Here is a 24,084-nt window from a genome sequence, read left to right as displayed (position 1 = left end):
TTTGTTTTATGGGTCTAGTCAAGCTGTAAGGACATTGGCCTATAACCTATTAATAACTTGCATTCTGAAATTTAGATACCCCTGTTACATGCCCATCACATGAACTTGGAAAATTGCTTCTTTGGCAGAGACCACTTTCCTCTGGGGAGTGTTTTCATCCATGTGGATGGTGTTTATTCATCGCTTAATCTATATTCAGATATAGGCTTGGCTTCTTTTAAGTGTTGTCTTTGCTGTGAAGACACACGATCAAATCATAATCTCACTTTTGAATTTCTGGAATGAAACTGAAACGCACATCTACAAGGTACGCTCACGTTCACCCAGTGAGCTTGCTGTGACGCCTGATGACGTTAACAGCCATACTTTGCACGATGTGACCTCCAAACATCCTTGTCTATGCTCTTAATATTGTCCTGTTATTTACTGAGGGAAGCCTGGCCTAAAAAGTTACAGTGTTGAGCCACAGAAATGGTGACGTGGTGAGCACTCTGCTGTTCATGCAGAGGACCCAAGTTTGGTTCCCAGGACTCATGATAACCTAGAGCTTCAGCTCCAGTGGATCCAAAACCCTTCTTTGTACTCACCTACACATACACACACACACACACACACACCATTAAAAATAAAATCTTTTTAAAAAAAAAACCTCACACCAATTCTTTTTAAAGTTACAATGTAAACATTTGGTGGGCTATAAAAAAGGTAATGGATATTTACAAAATGAAGAGAGTTGTGAACCTTGCACTCAGGAAATCCCTCACCAGAGCCCCAGATGCGTTTCTGCCTAGCTCTCCCGTGCCCTCAGGTAAGCCAATGTCCTTAAAGTGAAACCTGCGCTGTGTCCCCTTTTGCCTCTGACCTTCATCTGAACTGTTTCATGGAGGTCAAATTTCTTCACCCTCGCTGCCTGTCATTGGTGGACGTTCAGGTTGTCCTTGGATTGGCGCTGTTGCAAATGAGACCCCTAAGATGAATCTGTGTGTTCCTGTTTGTGTCGGGTGTGGATTTGCCAGTGGGACCGCTGTGTCGCACACTACGTGTGGGCTTAGTTGGCGCTCATCACCCAACAATTTTCTGTGGACAGAAACTAAGGATTCTACTTGCTTCACGTTTCCCAGCGCTGATGCTTTCTTCTTTGTCCCATGCTCGTGAGTGTGCTGGAGGAGGATTTGATGTTAATTGGCATATCCTTGGTGAGCTGGGCCCATTTTGTGTGGTGTGTGTGTGTGTGCCCAGCGTCAACGTGAGTGCCAGGCATACAGCCCTTTCAGAGACTGAGCCATCTTCCCAGTCCTACCCTGCCAAATCGATGTTAGTGTTGTATTTAAGGGAACTTTGCACCAATTAAGGTATTCTATCTGAGTTCTGTAGTAAATCCCTCTCCTGTCCCAGAAAAATATCCTGAGCTTTGGGGAATCACGCTCCTAAGGTAACCCTTGAGATTTACGTCTTACTTAGGTATTTTGGGGAGCTTGGCTCTAGCTGCCACACTTCTAAGAGTCTGCAGGACTCCGTCTCTGGTCCTTCCAAACTGCATCCCGTGAAGACACGTTTTTTTTTAAACCAATGTGTACGTTCTTGAACTCCATGCCTCAGTTTAATCATCATCAGACATACCTCCCTGGTGACCTGAGTCTGTCACCATTTAGTCTTTAAAACGGATTCGGCGGGGTAGGACTGAGGCAAAAATGACAAAATTTGGATGATGTTTGCAAGAAAGGCTGTATATGAAAAGACCCCTTGAACTTTTATAATTAGCCCCTGTGGTTAAACCGAGCAGGGAATAGATTCTTTTAAGGTCTCCGTGCACACAGCAGACCACAGCCTGTCTGACCACTGCTGACCCCGAGCAGGGTTCAGGGTTCCATGTGCTTTGAGATGAGGTTAGCTCGGTACGAACCTCTAATCCACTGGGAAGAGCCACCCGAGGCAGTGGCCCGAAAGTAGGTCAGCAGCATCCCGAATGAACAGGAGGGAATAGAGTTTTGAGGTTTCCTAAACAAGAAATAAAACCCAGAACATTCTAATGTTCCCTCTGGGCTTGGAGACTTTTCTAGACTACGTCTTATATACTGTGTATTAGAAATCCCTGTGAGGTAATACTCCCGGGTTGATAGTTTCTTGGTATTCATTTTCAGGCACCATGGTGTTCAATGACACATTATCACACAGGACACTCCCAGGCTAGTGAATGTACAGTTCTCAGCTCACTGCTAAACCTTTTGCTCTATGCAACCTACGCACCACTCAAGGGAATCAGTGGTTTTTATTTGTTTGCCAAATCTATTCATCCCCCATATCTTCAGAAATTTGACTGGAGCGTGACTCAAATAATAACAAACATGTAAGTATCAAAAGTAGCCTGCCTGCTGTTGTAGAGGAATGCAGGAACAGGAGGCATGAAGGTCTTGATTTCAAAACAAAAGCATTCCAAATTGGGCAGAGTGCTCACACTCCCACTTCCGGGGAGGTGGAGGCAGGAGGATGGCAAGTTTGAGACTAACTCATTTAGTTAGTGAGACCCTCTCTTGAAATAGAAGTGAAAATAAAAAGCAAAAAACCCATTCTAGCAAAAGAGGAAAGGGAGAAGCAATTAGCATTTATTAAGAATCTGTTACAGGTGCCCAATATGAAGTGCTGTGCTTTTCCCGAACTCAGTAGAGTTCAAGGTCACTGGTGATGTCCCTGTGTCACACACTGTGTACTTGAGGTTCGGGATTAATTACTAGGGCTGCACAGCTACTAGCAAAATCAGCACAAGGCTCAACCTAACCAAATTTGACTCCAAAACTTCATTCTAAAAATGGTCATTGAGGCTGGAGAGATGACTGGGCTAAAAGCACTTGCTGCTATTGCAGAGGACCCAGGCTTGGTTTCCAGGACCCACATGGAGCTCAGAACCTTCTGTTAATTCCATTTCCAGGGCCTCTCATGCTGTCTTCTGGTCTCTATGGACACCTGCACTCATACACATACCCCATACAGGCACACGTGCGCGCGCGCGCACACACACACACACACACACACATACACACACAATAAATCTTTAAAAAATAATGGCCTTTGAGGACTTAGCTCAGTGGTTGCCCAGGTTACACAAGACTTGAGTTTAGCACCCACAACATTCATTAAGTAATATGAAATGGTATTAATATTCCAGAAAGATTTCAACATGATATAGGGAGTCAATACACATTCTTCCTGTGATGTCCATAGCTTTTGTAGCCATGGTGCAGTTGCTAGCATGAGGAAAGTAACTTAGAAAACTCAGCTTCCTGGTTCTCCTACTTTGTCCTTCCCTTGTTCCAGGATTCAGTTGGCTCTCACTCTTGACTTCCTGACCCAGTGTTTTGCATATCCACGCCACAGTCCACGACAGTCACTTGGTCTCTCTGGTCTTATCAGAAGTTTTTAATGGAAAGAGAAAATGCTTGAGATATAGAGAGATATTTTAAGAAAAAAAGGAAAGAAAAACAGTGCCATTCCATCTCTTTTAAATTGTATAAGAAACTGAGGATTTAAATTCACGGCCAACTGGGGCTATGTGAGTTCCAGGCCAGCATGGGCCATGTAGTGACACTCTCTCAAACAAGACGACACGGTAGAAGTAGCAGAGCACTAGGGCTATGCATTGCCCAGAGCTCCATGTGTGTTTTCAATGATCTGTTTTATGTATGTGTGTAGTATATAATCTAGAGACTGTAACAGCAGAGACTAATAAATAGGTAACTTTCCTTGAGTGCTGTGGTACTTTTGCGTCTCATCCTTCGTTGTCAGCTTGTGGGATCTGTGCTGTTCTTTTCAATGGCTGTCAGGATTTCGTAGTATGTGGTTTGTAAGCTATCCCTTTATTGGCGTGCCAGTGGGTTACGGTCAGTGTTTTGTGCTTAGACAAGATGCTGTGTCACACATCCTCGTGCATGTGTGTGTATGTGTCTATTTTCATGGTGATTTCTATAAAGGGCCAAGGACCAAAAGTGTTTTCCCAACTGTCATAGTCATTACCAAATTGCCCTCCCCAAAGCTGTCTTTGAACACACACCCCTCCCACACTGAGCTTCATACTCACTTCCCAGTTGAGCATAAATGGGGGTATTCTATTCTGCTAACAATGGTTTTGTTTGGGTCACGGTCTGGCGGGTGCTTGTCTCATCCATTGCACATTTTGTTGTCCCCACGAGTCACTGTTTTGCTTTGATGCCCACGTGTAGATGGCATCATGAGTCTAAAAAGAATGGTCTTAAGTACTGCAAGCTCTTTTGGTTCAATTTGACTATGCAGGGGTCTGCCTGGAGCCTGAGGGTTCCATGAAACCCCAGAAGAGACCACCTGTGGCGTGTCTGAGACTCAAGGTAGAAGTTACAATGTGATTGGCTCCTTTGAGAACCCTGTATTCTTGAGCAAACTTATGATTATAGTGTCAAGTCTTAGAGAGCAAAGATTAGAATAAGTGGAGAGATAGCTTAACCCTAGCATGCCATTTCTTTTAAATTTATGTAGTTCATCATAATTATTCTGTGTGTGAAGGGTGTATGTGTGCCGTACATGCATGCCAGGTCTGGAGGTCAAAGGAGAGTTTGCATGGGCCAGTTCTCTCCTACCATGCGGTTCCCAGGGCTCAAACTCGGGTCATCAGGCTTGGCTTCTGGCGTCGACCTTGCTGGCCCTGGTATCAGTAAATTAGTTTTTATTTTTATTTTTTTAACACTCCAACTTAAACCTTTTTTTCTTTCTTTATTGTTTTCATAGAGCTATACATTTTTCTCTGCTCCCCTCCATTCCTCCCCCTCCCCTTCTACCCTCTCCCATGACCCCCACACTCCCAGTTTACTCAGGAGACCTTATCTTTGTCTCCTTCCTATGGGGATTTATCCAAACATAGATCTTTCATCATGCTCTTACGGTATCCGTGACAGTTAATGTTAGAGTACATGCGAAATTTTGTCGAAATCAGATATTTTCTATTGACCTACTAAAGTAATCGTGAAAGTAAAAATACCAGATACCCACCAATGACATAGTTAACGCCGATTACTCAGTGTCTAGCTCCGCAGGCTATGTAAGCAGATTGAAAAGAAACAAATAATTGTGATACATTTTATTGTATGGATAGAAGTCAGGATTTTATTTTCATATTAATATAAAAGAGTATGCCCCAGTTGATAAATGCAAGTGGAGCGAATTCGATGTATCTCTTTGATGCAAAGTTTAGATGAAACTCAGCTGTCAGTACACAAATACAACCCAGCAATATCATTGCCGCATTTAAGGGAGCTGCAGAAGGTCAAGGAAGTTCAGGTTATTATAATGGAACCCTCTGATTGGTGTTAAATGATTAAATGATTCGTTTACAGTGATTGAGCAGTTGAGTAATTTAGGTGATTGAGCTTGATTTATTTCCCTAAATTAGTTTTACTACCAAGTGTATGATATGATAGAAGTAGATGTGTAATAATACCAGTTAAAGGGGAGAAAGTGCCACTCGGATTGTAAGGCAGTTTGGAAAGAGAGGATGGCTGAGTGACCCCTGACTTCTTGTGTCCCCCGAAATTACCTTGCCTGCTGAGCTGATTTTGACAAGGGTGGATGTTGGGTGTACTTGGATGCAGTTTTCATGGACGGAGTCTTCACAGCCTTGTGTTTTCACTTCCTTAGTTCAACTCGGGATTTCCTAAGCCTCCTCGTGTCCCTACTTTGTAATTTATTTATTTATTTATGTATTTATGTATTTATTTATTTATTTATTTATTTTTGGTTTTTCAAGACAGTATTTCTTTGTAGCTTTGGAGCCTGTCCTGGAACTAGTTCTCATAGACCAGGCTGGTCTCGAACTCAAAGAGATCCACCTGCCTCTGCCTCCCGAGTGTTGGGATTAAAGGCGTGCAGCACCACCGCCCGGCTTTCTGTTTCGCATTTAAGATCTGCATTTTTGCAGGTGAGGGAGGAATGTGTGTCTTGCAGCCTTCCTGTCTGTTGTGCATGCTGCCTGAACTGTGCCCCATGGCTGTACTTGCACATTCCCTGACAGCCTAGCAGGGCATAGTGCAGGCTGTTTAATGTTTCGTCAGTTCCCTCTCTTACAGCGCGGGGAGCTTTCTGGAGACACTTTACGAGTCCGCCCTTTGCAGAATTTACTTGTGAGGTTTGTTTCTTTATTTCTCTCATCCATCACCCTCGCTCTTCTAAAGAGGAAGTGGAATCAGGACATAAAAAATAATAATGAGAAAATATCTCTTCTAAATGTAATACTTGAAAACTTGAAGAACGGCTTGCCGTTTGAGATTTGAGTATGGTTCAAAGCTGTTGCAGCTAAAATATGGTTTTGAGTTGCCTTGTTAATAAACAAGATTAATTAGTGTGCATTTGTGTCTCTATCCGATTTATTGTTTATTGCAATAAATTATCAGATTGCAAATTTCCATGCAGATCATTGTTTTTAAGCCGTAAAGATTACATTTTTCTGATTAACTAGTTAAAATGAACACAAGTACTATTTACATTAATGTTTAGAGGGAGGCATGTTGGCTCATGCCTTTAATCCAATCATTTAAGAGGCAGAAGCAGACTGATCTCTAGGAGTTCAAAGCCAGTCTGGTCTACATAATGAGTTCCAGGCAAGGCAGGGCTACATAGCAAGACCTTGTCAAAAAAAAAACAAAAAAAAAACCAGTCAGAAAGCAGTCCTTCTGTAACGGGACTGTAACTAAAAACAGCTCTCTCACATTATCTTTTGGTACCCGAGAATTGACAAGCTATCTCAACATTAATTGGGATGTTTGCTATGGGCTAGAGATACCCTGCTGCACACTTGACCTGTATCATGTCCCGTAGTTGTCATAGAAACTGAAGATGAAACAGTAATGTCACACTGTATTTTAACGACTTCCCATGGTCACCAGGTGAGTGGTGGTTCCTCGGGCTGAAATGTCAAAGCCTTGTTTTTAAACGGGGGTGGGGTGGGGCAAGGCAAAGGCAAAAGACTGGAGTCTCCCATTGCTTACCGGTGCGTGAAGCAACAGAGGAACCGAATGAGTTAGTTCTTTCTTATTTACAAGGAGGAAAATAAAAAACAGAAATGAAAGCAGCAAAAGGCGCTGAAGGGACATGCACTTTAAAGGAGGCCTCTCGCTTGCACTGGGCTCCCAGCCATGCATCAGTTCACATCTTTTTCCTCGTCTTTATTAGCATGCCAAATGGAAGCGATCATGGCTGTTTTGCCACTGTCGTCAGCTGACATCTTTCAGGTTCTAGTATTTCTGAAGTGTAGGCAAAGTGTCTTTCGGTGATTATCAGTGCACAGTCAGATAATCCCCGGTGGGATTTTGGAGTCGATGAAATGTGCAAATTGTTTGTGTATTTTTCCACAGAGATGTTGAATCATAGATTCAATCATAGACTCCACATGGCTACTCTCCTCACCACCTTGTCTTCTAGAGGTCCCTACCTCAGTAAACACATCTTTCTTTGCACATCTGTAAAGCTAAGAAGTAAGGAGTCGGGCTCCCCGGGTTTGCAGATGGCGCAATATCTTGCTTTCCATGTGTAGAACAGAGGAATCTGCCGACACCCGCCTCTGAGGATGGTTCAGATGACAAAGACTGTAGAATCCTCTGCTGCCCCAATGTCATTACATTACACAACATGTTTGGTGGCTTCTCCTTCTTTTGTTCTTATAGACCTGAGGTAGGGAAGCCCCTAGAGTGTCCCAGGCCAGTGCCTTGTGTCTCCCTGCCGCTCCTCCAAGTTTACTGCTCACCCCCTGCCCCATCTTGCCTTCAGTAACTCGTCTTGCAGTTTGCTCTTCTGCCTCATCATCCCTTGACATTGCAGCACCCTTTAAATCAGGGTTTTTATCATAGGCTGACCAGACCCTTCTTCCCCATCCCCCAACTCTGACCATATCCTCAACCCTCCCTAACCACCCAACTTCCATGTTCCCTCTTTCTCTCTTTAAAAAAAAAAATAACAAAACCAATAAATAAATAAATAAATGCCGCTCAAAAATATGTAGTCCACTACTTCTTAAAAACTAGCTCCGTGCACTTTGTGTAGCACTGTATCCTTTGTGGGATGTGTGTTCTGGTCCTGCATGGCTTCCACATGCCTTCCCAGGCTCATGGCATATGACTCGACCCACTCAGTGCCAACTCTTGCCGCTTCACTGACTTCGTCAGGGATAGACTGTCTTTGATCTTCCAAGCTAAAGTGGGTTCTTCAGGGATAATCTTTTCCTTTGTGGAGTGATACAGATGGAGCCCAGGCCTTTCACATGCTAGGCAGTTACTCTGCTCCTGAGCTACATCCCCAGCTTGTATGGTTTTTGATACTGCTTTTCTCTTTAAGATTCATCTTTAATTACGTGTGTGTGTGTCTATGTGTGTGTGTATGTGTGTGTGTATGTGTGTGCGTGCGCACATGACTGTGGGTGCCTGTGGAGGCCAGAAGAGGGCATTGGACTCCCTGGAGCTGGAGTTAGAGATGTTTGTGGGCTGTTGTGTGAGTGCTGGGAATTGAACTCAGATCCTCTGCAAGAGTAGAGCCCGCTCTCAGCTTCTGAGCCATCCCCCAGTGCACAGTATTTAATACTGAGGTCATACCTCACTCATTTGGGGAAGGTCAGTTCTTTCCCAACCAAGGCTAGGAAGATTAAGTGACTTCTTCAAGGCAGTAGATGCACTTATATTTGGGATTCAGGCTGACCAGCCTGAAAGCTGTGTCTGCCACTGGCCTTCCCTCCGAAACCTCGAGGATAGAGACGGGCCCGTGAATCATCAGCGCTGTAGGTTTCAGAGCATGGCCTGGCTGCCTTCCTACTCTGTACTTGTAAGTTGTGTGTGTACATGTGCGTTTGCGAGTTCGAATACACAGGCGCATGTGGGCGTTTAGAGGCCAGACGTTGATTGGTGTCAGGCGTCTTCCTCACTTGGTTTTTTCCATGTTATTCCTGAGACAAGGTCTCTCACTGAACCTGGAGTCAGCCAGGCTGACTGCCCAGCCAGCCCCAAGGATACTCCAGTCTCTTTCACCAGTGCGGGGATTACGGGCTTGCCTCGTGCACTTGACTTTTTTTTTTTTTTTTGGTTTTTCGAGATAGGGTTTCTCTGTGGCTTTGGAGCCTGTCCTGGAACTAGCTCAGTAGACCAGGCTGGTCTCGAACTCATAGAGATCCGCCTACCTCTGCCTCCCGAGTGCTGGGATTAAAGGCGTGCGCCACCATCGCCCGGCATACTTGACTTTTTACATGCGTGTTGGGAACTGAACTCAGGTTCTCATACTTACGCGGGGAGCACTTTCTGGACAGATTCTACACACAGATCCTTGGATACTTCAAGTCATTCCTTTAAGTATCCATTTTTCCCAAGTCCTCACTCCTTCTCATTAGATTGTAACTTATTAGAAGTCTGACCTTGTTTTTAAGGGGTTGAAAATAAAACCTGGGGATCTCATGCATGAGTTACAGTGACAACCAGGACCTGCTGGCTTTGTTGGTACCATCTGCGTAGCAATGACATATACGATCTTGCGTAAGGAGATGCAAATGAACTGCTTTCATGTTAGGAATCTTAAAGGAAAACACTGTTTTATTGTGCTTAAATCTCTTCAGAGGCTGGGGCTATGTCATCAAGGATCTCAGTGGCAGAGTCCATTGCGACTAGAATTAAGCTAGAATAATTTCACGTGATGTCCCTAGCTTGTGTCTTTCTGGGTCCACAGTGCTTGTTCCCTCAGAAAGGGAAGGACTAACCGCAAGTATTTCTGCTTTCCTTCAGGAATTAAGTGATTTACAGCGCGACCCACCTGCTCACTGCTCCGCGGGACCTGTGGGAGATGACCGTAAGTTTACTCTGTTGCTAGGGGTTGCTACCGTTGAAAGGGTGGCTTTGAGCAGCTCTAAGTGACCTCCGTCCCTCTGTGTTTCAGTGTTCCACTGGCAAGCAACCATCATGGGGCCCGTAAGTACAACTCACACGCGTGGACTAACCCCCGCGGCCGCTCTTCACTCTTGCCTTTTGACCTGTGAGCAGATGTTTGTGACTCAGGTTGCCTATTCTTGTCCGCTGAATCACTCACGGAGCAAAACACGACTAAGGGGGTGGCAGCGATTTCTCTAAAGCACGACTGGCAAACACCTGCTGGGTCACAGCGATATTTTCCTGTGCTAATACCTCCCCAATATATAGCAAGGTCACGCTCTCTGTGCAGGCCGTCTGTGTTGACCCTTGTTAATTTTCTAATACAGAGTCCGCTGTATTTAAAGGGGGCAGAGCGTTCCTCGCCCATCCACAGTTTTCATAGGTTTGCAATAAGTCTGACCCGAGAATGGACTTGCTACACCCAGCAAGTGGCCGTCTGCACTAGGTCTCATCGTGGCTCTTGACTGCAGAAGGGGAGGAGCCCTGCTGTGGGTGGCCTTTGTCACCTTTGGAGTTTGCTGCGCTGCCTTAAACTGACCCCTCTTTGTCATCTATGTTTCTTCCTACACCTGAGAAGCATCGATGGCTTGAGACAGGCTTTGCTTTCTATGAACGGAATGCTAATTGTGAAAGAGGAGGCGCTGTGCTCCTGTCTGCTTTCTGGATGAGAACACGCTAGCAATCTTTCCTGAATGCCATACATATTTCCCCTGGGGCACTTTATCTACTCGGTCATCAAGTTTTAAATCTTTTGCCCTCAGATCCAAAGACTGGGAGGGAAAAAAAAATTGCTGAATTTCAAAGAAAAGCCTCCAAGGAATTACCCTGAATGACTAAATTATCCTATTAAGTTGTTATGTTAGAGGGGGAAAATGCAACATATTACCTAACAGCTTTCAATAAGAAGCTGGTTCCTTCTGTTTGCTGTTCATTTTCTGCTTCGAACCTTCCAAGTCCTGTCATCTAAAGGTGTGCCTCACCGTCAGAGCTGGGGCCGCCATGGTATTTCCCAGGTGAACCATGTGTCGTGAGCAACTGTGAGGTTGTTTTGCATGCCTGTCCTGTTTCAGTAGCACCAACCCACTCCACCACCCTCTGTCACATCACTTCACTGTCCACGCTGGCCACGCTTAGCCTCGTAATGTTTTTTACAGTTACTACGCTAGAATTCAGCCACATAGTAAGAATAATTATATAATACGAATGTGTTAATCTTTTTGCAGAACTTTAAGCAGGAAAAGGATGAAAGTTACTTTTATTGCCCATGATGCATTCCAGTAAACATGAAGGAATTAAAATAGAATTTAGGGTATATTTTGGTTTTCTTCTCCTTTAATATTTCGTGTGCGTGTGTGTCTGTGTGTGTGTCTGTGTGTGTGATATTGCCACTTAGGAGGTAACCAAGTTTGAATTCCTCTGGTAAAGTTGTTGCTTAATTCTATATTTCATGAATACTAAATTCATCCAGCTAGGTTTTGGAGTTTTGTCTTCTACAATATAAAGTACTAGCAAATGAATATTGGGGGGTAAACTGTGTGATGGTGCCACTTAACCCTCTTACTCACTTACTCCCTTTTGGATGCACTTAAGTGGGCATTAGAACTTAAACTTTGGAAATGAGAGAAGAGAAGGTAAACATTAGTCGTGGCCTCTATAAATACTGGTGACTGCTCTAGACGATTATCTTTCCTCGCAGCAGCCCTCGCGTCTACACTGGTCCCCGTAAGTGATCTGTTTGGTTAAATCATACTGCTGTGCGTGTCTGCTCCCCTTTAAATTCTGTGGGCGCCTTGGAAAACCTCATTCCTGGCAAGGAGCCTGCTCTCCAGGTAAATCACTCCAACGTCTGCTGCTAGGATCATGTTTCTTTTTACAAGCTGATATTTGACGGCATTGTGTAGAAGCTGTGGCCATCTCTTTCACGCTGTTCACACCCGGGGGAGTCGTTCGGGCTTGTGTACGTGTTGTGGCCGGACACTGATGCGCCCTGTTGTGTAATTTCAGCCTGACAGTGCATATCAAGGTGGAGTCTTCTTCCTCACTGTCCACTTCCCGACAGACTATCCCTTTAAACCACCAAAGGTATTTATTTCTGTGACTGACGTGTCCCATAGCAGGGGTTTCCACTGTTTGTCTAGAGATGGTCTCGTGATGTCACAGACTCGGGGCAGGTTAGCTAGGGCAAGCTCCTTGGTACAACCTCCAGATCAGAAATACAAGATACTCTTTCTTAGTCAAGTAGTTGCCTTTGCCTGTTAAACGAAAGGTGGCATTGGCTTCTAGTTAGGCTCATGGGCTTCTCCTCTTTGAGATATGTGTAGTCTGGAATGTTTTCGTAGTCAAGAATCAGGCTTTTCTATCCTTAACGTTATCTTTCCAGAGAGGACCCTGCTTTCTTTTTTGAAGAATTCACTAAACACATATTGAGCCTCAACCACATCCCTCACTATGGGAACCACGAAGGATACACACTGAATGGCAGAAGGGGATGGAAACGCCTTCTCTGAGGCTTAGAGCCCAAGGAAGGGGCAGTGAGGGGTGCAAGAGGGAGGGAAAATGAACACAGGCTGCTAGGGAAGTAATTGTAGCAATTTTAAAATGGCTAGTTTACACGGATGACATCACACGACAGTGGCTGTTGTCGAGATTCAGATTCGCAGTGGGTTTTACAGGACAGGTGACCAGCTGGGGGCATCTCACTTCTGCTCTGATGGACTCCGTGGCCTGTTTATAGCTCCAGGTGGCCCGCTGGGCGTTACTGACGGGCGGGTTAACAGGAGTAGTTGGCGGTGTGATGAAAGCCAGAGCAATCGGTCCAGGTGCCACTCAGCCGGTCACACCAGCTATTGCAGACATCCTCATTACACCCCAGACACCTCCCCACACATGGAGGAGAAGCAGAGCTTAGCCTGAGGCTCCTTCAAGTCCCCAGTAGCTGAGCTGCATGTAGATGTTTCTGTTCCAAACCTGGGTACCGTTGAGCGCATTTTACCCTTGAGTGGATCGGTTCTGCTTGTTCACAGTTTGTGACGATCAACACTTTTTGCTCTGTTTTATTTGTAGATTGCTTTCACGACAAAAATCTACCACCCAAATATAAACAGCAATGGAAGTATTTGTCTTGACATCCTGCGGTCCCAGTGGTCACCAGCTTTGACTGTATCTAAAGGTAATTTTATTTATCGGATTTAAAATAGGCATGGGGAGGATAGTACAATGTCTAGGGATCAGAATTTAAACAAAAGCCAATAATCAGACAAACAAAAACAATGCTTCAATCCTCTGTGCTTACTCCTCTTTTGATTTTGCTTCCTTCTGTTAACTCTTTGGTCATTCTGGCTTTTAGTGAACTTTGGGGTTGGGAGAAATGAATGGATGGGCAAATAGAAACAAAATCAGAGATTCAAATTACTGGAACTAAGGGCTCAAGAGAAGGCTCAGAGACTAAAAGTGCATACTGCTCTTGCATAAGACCTGAGATAGGTTTCCAGCACCCGAGTTGGGTAGCTCACAACCACCTGTTACTCCAGCTCCAGGGGACCCAATGCCCTCTTCTGGCCACCAAGGGCAACTGCGCTCACATGCACATGCATACATATCCACACGAATAGACACACACATACACATAACTAAAACTAGAAAAATAAAAATTTAAACATAGCTAGAGTTGGAAATTTTATGATAAGCCTATGGATGTCTGTCCTGTCTTTACAAAAGAAGTAAGAGTCATGCCAGTAAGAGGAGTTTGTTTGTCTGGTGGGAGCGGAGGGCATATTTTGGGACTTATCCCATTCATTAAAGTGTCTATTGACAGTAAAAAGAACGACTTGAGGACTGGCTGATAAAATAAGCAGCTAAAAAGGAAAGGTCTGCTTCATGCTGCAGAGCGGTGCTGTGAAGACAGCTTACCTGTCTAGCTTGAGGAATCTGCAGCATCACCATGATTGGCAGCTGCCCCATACTGGTGCTCATCTTTCAGAGGCGGCATCACCTTGTTCTTTGCTGAGCCATCAGCTGTGCTCGCAGATCCTTAGAAACCATTTTGGTTCCACTCATTGGCCAACAGTGCATACGGTGCCAGCAGTCCTTGCCTAGTGTCTCTAATAGAACCTGGCAGTTGGAAAAAACAAAACTGTTTGGGTTACACATATCTGTCCCTGCACTAGCAACCACATTTTCCTTTTTTTTTTTTTAATAAATTTGAGTCAGGTGTTTCCTTGCAGGTTTCATGAGGCACTGAACTCCTGATTCTTCTGTCTCTATGTTCTGGGTTCTGAGGTGACAGGCATGAGCTTTCATTGGATGTTAGGGATGGGGCCCAGGGCCCTGTGCATGCTAGCAAGGACTCTATCAATGGAGCTATATCACAGCGCCATAGGTTGTTCTTAAATGGGATAGTCTTACCAGAGGCAGGGGCCACAGCCATAATTGTTTCAAGTCTTAGGTAAAGCCAAAGAACCTCCGGGTCGATTATTTATAACTGATCATTTTCCTGACCTAAAATGGTCATGTAGCATCCTTTCATAACATTTCAGCAGTGGGCTGGGCGATGGTGGTGCACGCCTTTAATCCCAGCACTTGGGAAGCAGAGGCAGGCAGATTTTAGTGAGTTCAAGGCCAGCCTGGTCTACAAAGGAGTTCCAGGACCTCTAGGATAGCTGGCATGTGCTTCTCTGCCTGGTGGAGGTTTTTTTTTTTTGTTGTTGTTGGTTTTTTTTTTAGTGTAGCTGTTTACATTAGAAGTTTTGACATGGTAGCTTCTGTGTTTCTTTTATAATATACAAGTTAAACAGTTCATGTTGTTTGTTAAATATGAGGTTTAAGGAATGGGAGATTTGTTGGGAAAAGACCTTACATTTCATGGAGACACACACACACAAGTTTTTGACTTGAAAGATTGCTGACAGCTACTTTTGGATGACACACATTGTTTTAAGTAAATAGATAACTTAGAATTCAAAATGTCAAAAATAATTACTTCATTACTTTAAAAAGTAATATATTTACCTACCAACCGAAATTAATATAAAAAAAATATATAAAAGGTGTCGCAGAGGTTAAAAGCACTGACTGCTCTTCCAGAGGTCCTGAGTTCAATTCCCAGCAACCACGTGATGGCTCATAACACCCTGTAATGAGATCTGGTGCCCTCTTCTGGCCTGCAGGCAGACTACTAAAAATGTAACCCCCATGTGGCTTTTATTGTTTTACAATGCTAGTTCGTTCTCTCTCTCTCTCTCTCTCTCTCTCTCTCTCTCTCTCTCTCTCTCTCTTTCTTTTCCTGCTAGGGCCTCAGGTTTGCTTGGCAAGCCACCTGCCCGGAGCTGCTCTCTTGCCTCTGCATGGCCCTTTTCTCTTTCGTTTTCTTTATTTTCAGTGCAGTGAGTTCCGCATGGGTAAGTTTTATAAAGCAGCAAGGGCATCGCCTAATGGAGTGCTTGTTGGTTCTTTTTGTTCCCAATCTAGTATTGTTGTCCATATGCTCGCTGCTCTGTGATCCTAATCCAGATGATCCCTTAGTACCAGATATTGCACAGATCTATAAATCAGACAAAGAAAAGTAAGTGTTTCCTGTCGTACACTTCCTGTTGGGTGCATTTCAATATAGTTTGCCCCCCATGGCTCTGTGTAATGTTCCTTGCCCCCCCTCACCCCCCCATAGACTTTTTTTTTTTTAACTGTCTTTAAAACAAAAACAGAAACCTCTTTCTGGGTCAGTGTTATGTGTTCTCTGTGCTGTGCGCTCATCATTTCGAGCTGGTAAATTAGACAAGGAAGGATTTAATCACTGGGAAGCCCTGGGCATTGTTTGGCTATCTTTTCCTAGGCTTCATCCTCCTGGTGCATGATAACCCTGCCTCCGGGGTAGCTTCTATAGATTTCTATTTGAAGTTGGTTTTCTGTCTCTTGTTTGTTTTGTTTTGAGTAACCTAGGAATTTACAGGTCGTTTGTTTATGCCTTTGTGTTGGCATGTTTGTGCTGACTAAACCCTGTGAGAGCATGGTAGTCATGTGAGGAGGCAGAGGACCAGATTCTGAACAGAGCGAGGCTCCTGCAGGTTAAATGTGTGTGTTTTTACTCTCTCTTTTTGTATGCCTACAGATACAACAGGCACGCAAGAGAATGGACTCAGAAATATGCAATGTAATGTTTTCAAACACTTACACTTATACCAGAGTACTGTAAAATCTATGTCTTTTTCAACATTAGTAGTAAATCGAGCGCTGTTGGCTGTCTCCTTTGTTCCATGAACCCTTTGGTTTCTACTCATTTTAAATGTGTTTCTGAAGCAAGACAGAACAAACCTCCAAAACTACCCTTGAAACTGTGCTGAGAGCATTCAGCATCTTGTGCTCGTTGAGGAGGACATTTATTTTGGTTTCTGAGACACTTGGACACCTGCATCTTCGAAGCAAGATCTGTGACATCACTGAGAAACAACCAGATGATTTTTTTTTTTTTGCTGAAAGGAGATGTTTTTACATGAGAAACACTGTATGTATTGTCCAAGATGTCATCACTTTTATAAATCTGAATTCAGATTTCATTCTTTGTTAGCTCACTTTATAATTTGTATTTTTTTACTGTATAGACTAAATATATTCTATGTCAACTCATGACTTTTTTCCCTGTGAACAGTATTGAATCCCCCAACAACTGATGATGAATTAACTGTGCCCCCTTGTCTTAGGATATTCTGTGGGTTGAATGCATATTTCTTAAGCCAGAACTGATCTTCACACTGTATTTCCCAGTATACCGATTAGAATGGAGAGACCCTTGTTTTGGTTTTATTGTACTTGACTTAACTTTATTGCAATGTGAATTAATTGCACTGCTAAGTAGGAAGGTGTGTCACTTTTTTTTTGGTTGCTCTTCACATTTGAATTTTTTTCTGTATAGGCAATATTATATTGACACCTTTTACAGATCTTACTGTAGCTTTTTCCATATAAATAAAATGCTTTTTCTACTATCTGTCTTGTTAATTAATACAAAAACCAAAACTGCTTGATCTGTCCTTAAGGATCAAAACTCTAGACTTTTTCATGAAGACTATTTCCAATGTGGAAAATTAAATCTTTTTTTTGTATTTAAAAGAAATTTGGAGTGAGTTCTGTGGTACACGTGAAGAAAAGAGAACACCTTGTAGGAGTCAGTTCTCTTCTTCCATCATGGGGTTCTTTAAAATCCAGCTCAGGTCACTTTGGTCACCTCTAACCCTTGACCACCCCACCTACTATCTTGGCATTTCTAATAACCACTTTATTCCAGTAGGTTAGTACCTCTTTATCAGCTTGTTGGCTATGAGGTCATTTACTTTGGTCCCTTGTTGTAGATGAGAATTTAGAAGTGGGGGTTTATCCACATCCAAGATGGATTACTTATAAATGTCGCAAAAGGACTGTGGGTTTGTATCCCCTACCCTAAAGAACAGTCTTGATAACTCTGAGGAATGTCCAGGTTGACTTGTGAGAAAGACTCTCAATATTACTGCCATGACATCACTCAATGTTTTAAAGTCTGGAATCTCTAAAACAGAATTTTAATGCCATCACTATTTTAAAAGTATGTGTAAATGGTTAAGAATCTGATGGAACTACTTGGTAGCAAAAAAAAAAAATCAACTCCATTGATTATTTTGTCATGATTTGTTATTATTGGAGCACAGGCTAGCCTCTTAGGAAATACATCTTTATGAATGATTGTAAAAATAATTAAATAAAATGTGAAATGGATGTGTAAGAAAATATTGGGTCTGAGAAATAGAGATATTAATGTCTTGAAGTAGTCATCTCATGAACAAAACCCATGTTACTATCCATTCTTTGTGAACTACATGTCTCTTGAGGTTAGGTGCTCTCATATTTAGATAATATTTAGTGTATTGTGAAAGTAAGAGATTTTGTTTCTTGAGTATCTTAAAGTATCACTTGAAAAAAAATTCCTTTGTGCTGACGATGATGGTATATACCTTTAATCTCAGCATTCAGGAGGCAGAGACAGGAGGATCTCTGTGAGTGTGAGGCCAACTGGTCTACCTAGCAAGTTCTAGGCCAACCAGGGCTATAGTGTCAGAGATCATATCTCAAAAACAAACTAATAAAATTTTTTCCATTTGTATGGCATTTACTTTTAGAAGTGTCTTTGTATTTTCTTTTTAAAAGTTGTGTGTGTGTGTGTGTGTGTGTGTGTGTGTGTGTGTTGGCGGAGGCTGCTCGTTCATTCCCGGCTGCCAAGACTCAAAATAACCACTCAGAAACTGTATTAATTAAATCACTGCTTGGCCTATTAGCTAGCTCTAGCTTCTTACTGGCTAGCTCTTACATCTTAAATTAACCCATTTCTATTAATCTGTGTATCGCCACATGGCTATGGCTTACCAGGTAAAGTTCTATCCAGCATCAGGCATCTATCCGGCATCTGTCTCCGGCAGGGCAACATGGCTTCTCTCCCTGACGTCTTCTGTTCTCTCTATATATTTCTTTCAGCCTGGCTTTACTCTGTTAAGCCATTGGCTGAAAGCAGCTTCTCTATTAACCAATGGCAATAAAACATTCACAGCATATATCACCTCTCACATCACCTTCCTGTTTCTGTTTAAATAAAAAAGGTTTTTAACTTTAACATAGCAAGATTACATATTACAAAACAGGTATCAAGAAAGAAAAACATTTATATCTACTTTATCTTTTATCATAACTAAGGAAAACTACAACTATCTACTCTTCAACTCCATCAAAAGGATATAATATTATCTAAGTAAACAGAAAGTGCATTATAGGCAACTTCCAAAACTTTAGAATTGACAGAGACATCTAGCTGCCTGGACAGTCACCCACAGTTGTTCTGCAACATTGTGGGCACCCATCTTCAGCCTGCTGGCCCAGAGTAATCCAGCGAACTTTTCCATGAAGCAGGAAATTTCAAAGATAGTTCCACCTATATTGGTAGTTTGTCAGTCACTTTCTTCTGTGTCCTGCAGAATGTCTGGCAGATTCTTTCACGAAGCAGGAACCCCAAAGGACTGTCTCACTTTCTTTAGGTAGCTTCAACAGTCATTTTTCTGTGGATCCTGCAAGTCCAGTCAAGCAGTTCAGGCAAGAGTAGTTTCTTGCCCAAATGGTTAGCACACTCCATAAGGAACCTCTTCGATGCCCATCATCCTCTTGAAGTGATTGGTACTTCCAGGAGAAAATGTGTCTCATGTTGTGAAAAGTCCTAAGTTCTTAGAACATTTTAAATGCCATATTCTGGAAGTCTTTGAAAGGTTTGAAGAATACCTATCCATTTGAATTATATCTCTGTACATCTAGAAAACCTAACTAACATGACTACAAGCTTGATTATTATAGATGACTATAGTTCTTAATTATACATTACATTTTTAGATGAGCTGCACAAATATCTTAATCAAGAGCAGAAATATATATAACAAAATTGACCTAAAATTTGTATCTATCGAACCAAGATCCATATCAATACAAATCCCTATAGCATATCCCTCTTTAAATGTGAATAAACATTTATAGACAATATTTGGGAATTTGGGCATAATTCTCTCCAAACTGCTTCCAGCTTTTTATTGGGCAAGGTAATTTTTTGGGGGGTGTTCACAGTGACCTTTTGGGGGATCTTGGTCTATCAAACCACATTAGTCTGGAAGGAATCCACAGGTTTACATCCTCTGTGGAAACAAAAGAAGAACCTGTTTCCCAAAGCATCAAATCCTTAGACCCAAATTTTGAAGTCAACTTATCTTTAAAATATATATGTTGGTTTAGCTTAGCAGTCTGTACAATGAAATGTCTTTCTGTACTTAGCTCATTCACAAAAAAAAAAATTCAAAGAAAACACAATATACATAATTCACACTTTCTGTGTTTATTCCATCTTTATACAGTTTACTTGTCTTTATCCCTTTAATCTATGACTGTACTTTGTCTCTTTAAAGACTTTGTTTTATTTTTTTAAACCATTTACTTCCTTTTATAACTGTCTATATTCCCCCCCCCTCTGAAGCCTACACACATTTATCCAACACTGTGACCCATCTAGAGGTCTTTTTTATCTGAATCTGTCTTTATTGTGTATCTGTAATTTTTTTCTGACCAAGACTGCTTCTTAAAATGCAAAGTGGCATATCTAGGCCTAAGGCTTCTTTGCCTTTTGGCTCTGCCCAGTCCAACATGGCAAAGGTCCATTCACTGCCTCTGAGACTACCAGGTGGGAGGCATGCTCACCACGTCAAATCTGGTAACCAGTTGCCCCATGCTGCTACCAAGTAACTTGCAACATGCTGCCCACAAACCCCATTCAAGTGCTCCACATCCTGAAAGAGCCAGAGTTCATGCTGGCACAACGAACCAGGAAGCTGCCATTTCAAAACTGTGTATGGTTTTTTTTCTTTTGCTACTGCTGAATCAAAAAGATCTCTCTTAATTGTAAAGGAGCCACGGAGCTCCTACTCACTGCCTTGTCACCAGCAGAGCCCATCTTTAAAAAAATGCTCTCTCAGGTTTTATGGATATAGTCACCATAAACATGGTGCCAGTTTGTTGTAGGAGGCTGCTTGTTCATTCCCAGATGCCCAGACTCTAAATAACTACACAGAAACTATATTAATTAAATCACTGGTTGGCCTATTAGCTCTAGTTTCTTATTGGCTAGCTCTTACATCTTAAATTAACCCATTTCTATTAATCTGAGTATCGTCATGTGGCTGTGGCTTACCGGGTAAAGTTCCATCTGGCATCTGTCTGTCTCCATGGGCTACATGGCTTCTCCTGGACTCTGCCCATGGACATGGGTTAATTTAAGATAAAAGAGTTAAAATGGGGTAGTGATGCACGCCTTTAATCCCAGCACTCAGGAGGCAGAGGTAGGTGGATCTCTGTGGGTTCGAGGCCAGCCTGATCTACAAGAACTAGTTCCAGGACAGGCTCCAAAGCTACAGAGAAACCCGGTCTCGAAAATTTGTTTTCTTGATCCATTTATAAAAGAATGTGCTTTTAGATTGAGAGCTGAAATGACCTTAACAGGTAGAAAAAAAAAATCATGTAGAGGTATTAGTGCTGGATGTTATGTACAATCAAATTTATTTTAAAACTTACTTGTTTTAAACTCTTGGGTCCTGCTGTTGTGGAAGGCACATGAGCCTTTCTCAACTCATTCAGAAGCTGTTTTGATTACAGTGGGCCACGAGTTCAGAAGTACAATACACCTTCCCTTACAATTTACTTATTAGGAAAAGCTACTAGTGTCTCAAGGTAGGGGCATTGCTGCTGTGTGCTGGAGAGTCTGCTTAGCGTGTGAAAGAACCTCACAGGCCACTGAGATACGCCTGAGATATTTTAATATAAAGGTATGCACCTGTGAAGTAGTTGTGACGTCGATTAAAACAATGATAGGGTTCAGCGTCTCTTTCCCCAAAGCTTGGGTTTCTCGCAAGGACCATGCACAGATCCACAGCTAGGCAGTTGTGGGGGAAAACATGTAAAAGCTGTGGCTGTGTACATAGATGGTCAGTGTTTTCCCTGGAAGGGCCACACAGCAGAGGTTTCCCACAGGGACCGGGCGCATGCAAGAGTACCTTCCTGTACCGTGATCACTCGTCACTAGGGCTAACGGCTCTAGGTAGGCACCGGCTTGACCTCTCCGTATTTACTGGGTTATTCAGGTGTTATCTGCAATCAGGCCTTGGTGTCGCTTTGTGGGGAGCAACCGATAGCCTTGGCAAAAGCCTGGATATTTGGGTTTTCCCACAGGGCCCCTCGAACCAACAACTCAATTAGATGTCTAAGGCTGCGGTTCTTACTGGGAGCTAACTGTGCTGGCACTCTGTGCCCTTCAAAAGCCTAGTTCCCAAGAAGGAAGCAGGTGTTAACCATAAATCACATTTATTGTGTTTACTTAAAAACTATGGGTGGGTTAGCGTAGCGGGCACAAGCTTATCCCTTTGGGAAAGTTATCTGGCCAACAGAGCTTCCGAATAGCAGGCTTGTATAACTCCTATAAGACTCCTTTCCCCTTGAATCACTTGGTACCCTGTTGAAAACCCACCAAGGCGTCCTTCTAGAGGATTCTCGAGTCTATTCCTCCAAACTCCTGTAGCTTTGACTTTTTAAATGAAATATGGGCCTTCCCACTTCATTCTTCTTTGTTACTGACTTGCCAGCTCCATGGTAATTCCCCAAGCCCTTTAGAATCAGCTTTTTTGTCTTTGTGTGTGCACCTAGGTATATGCAAATGCGCAGATTCCTGCAGGTGGAGGCTAGCAGTCAATCTCAGATTCCTTCCTCAATTCTCTGTCCTGTTTATTTGTCGTGTGTGTGTGTGTGTGTGTGTGTGTGCTGTGTGCTGTGTTGTAGAAAGCCCTGAAGCCAATTATATCTAACGTTTTAAGACTTGATGGAGGGCTGGAGAGATGGCTCAGCGGTTAAGAACACTGACTGTTCTTCCAGAGGTCCTGAGTTCAATTCCCAGCAACCACATGGTGGCCACAACCATCTTTAATGAGATCTGGTGCCCTCTTCTGGGGTGCAGGTATGCACACAGGCAGAACACTGTATACATAATAAATAAATAAATCTTTAAAAAAAAAAACTTGATGGAGAAGATTAATCTGCCAGATGTGAATGGCTCACATGAAGTCAGTATGTGTGTGATCTGCAAGAGGTGTGACAAAAACAATCGTTTAGGGACGTTGACTCAGAGCAAGCAGTTTGAATGGGCTACATACAGCCTTTTAACCTTGAATTCAGCGACAGCTTCTGTGTGTGCAGCTGGCCAGTGCATTCCCGGCTGCACGTCTGCCTTTGCTGCGTGAGCCAGCACAATCTCAGCTCTGACTCTCAGCCCTCTTCCTGTGTGATGGCGACAGCTTCCTCCCTGGTCGCTTCTGCTTTTCCCACTCCCTTCTCTCAATATGCTCCCATCAGAGGTCGCCTAAAACCCAGCTTAGCTGTGCCAGTCATCTGTGGCAATCGTCCTGCCCTCTCTGCTGACAGACGTCCTGCGTCCTGTGCTATGCTCAGTTCTCCCCAAGCTAACCGCACCCGACCTCTTCACGGTCGCTTCAATCACTCCTTGGCGTGTTTGTTCTCTTCAGAGCACCGAGACCTCACACACACTCGCGACTTGCAGCTTCCCTTTCCCAGGGAGCACCCCACATTTTCTGCACTTGACAACAGCGGTTCCAATGTCACATATTTCCCAAAGCCGTTCCCCTGCTCTCCCAGGCAAACAGAAACAGATGGGTCAGGCCTTAGTCATCTTGGTATTTTTAGAATTTATCACCGTGTGTGTGTAACATAGGACAGGCCTGTCTGAGAAACTGAAAACATTTTTAATTATTACAGAAGTATGTATATATTTTTAATATTGCATTTTAGGAAAAAGTTTATGTAACAGAAATATATGTAGTAAAAATAAAGATTTCCCACTTTCTCCTGCAGTATCTAGATAGAATCACCACTACCTTAAGTTTTTAATATTTTGCATTTTTTAAAAGTTTCCTAAAGTTATCTTTTGAGATTATAATTATCTCTTTTCCCTCTTCCTTTCTCCCATAACACTCTCCCATAAACCCCTCCTTGCTCTCTTTCAAAATCATAGCCTATTCTTCATTAATGGTTGTTACATACATATAAGCATGCATATATAATACATATATACCTGCTCAGTTAGCATAATGTTACTTGTATCTGTACTCTTTTTTATTACATGGGTATCCATGAATGTGCTTTGTTTTTTTCTTTTTTTAATCTTTCTTTCTTTCTTTCTTTTTTTTTTTTTTTAAGATAAGAGTTTCTCTGTGTAACAGCTCTGGATTCATTACATTAGTAGTAGTCCTGTGCCCTGGGAGCTCTTGGGGAACCTGTTCTGGGAGCCAGGGTTTCACATACACCCACTCACATATTCCCAAGCATGTTTGTCTCAGACTGGTGTCCAAAGCCCCTTGTTCGTGGGAGGGCTGCACCCTTCCCATCCGCACCAACAGGGGCTTACTGAGTGGAGTGTCAATGTGGAGATTCTAAAATGATTTAAGAAATTATCGACTTGGATGAGTGAAATGGGAAATCTAGGTAGAGTGCAAAGATCATGACTTTTGTTCGTCGAATTTTAAAATTGGGTCTAAGGAGATGGGCCTGCAAGGCGAGGTCT

At 42.9% G+C, this 24,084-nt stretch overlaps 1 protein-coding gene across 2 annotated transcripts in view; it reads left to right on the top strand.

The window, feature by feature from the left end:
- The window catches only part of Ube2d1 (ubiquitin conjugating enzyme E2 D1), a 30,792-nt gene extending 12,745 nt beyond the window's left edge, over nt 1-18,047 (top strand). The window contains exons 2-7 of one of the 2 annotated variants that reach the window (XM_057751357.1): nt 9,774-9,837; nt 9,925-9,956; nt 11,922-11,999; nt 12,981-13,086; nt 15,384-15,477; nt 16,021-18,047. In XM_057751357.1, the coding sequence (XP_057607340.1) occupies nt 9,774-9,837; nt 9,925-9,956; nt 11,922-11,999; nt 12,981-13,086; nt 15,384-15,477; nt 16,021-16,066 (420 nt within the window). In that variant the 3' untranslated portion in view covers nt 16,067-18,047. The remainder of the gene's footprint in view (nt 1-9,773; nt 9,838-9,924; nt 9,957-11,921; nt 12,000-12,980; nt 13,087-15,383; nt 15,478-16,020) is intronic. The other variant, XM_057751358.1, reaches the window with a different exon arrangement.
- Nucleotides 18,048-24,084: the final 6,037 nt, after the last annotated feature.

Source organism: Chionomys nivalis, chromosome 19, assembly GCF_950005125.1.
Source record: "Chionomys nivalis chromosome 19, mChiNiv1.1, whole genome shotgun sequence".
NCBI lineage: Eukaryota > Metazoa > Chordata > Mammalia > Rodentia > Cricetidae > Chionomys > Chionomys nivalis.
The sequence above is the reverse complement of the archived record's forward strand: the minus strand, read 5'-3'. Positions and strand labels throughout refer to the sequence as shown.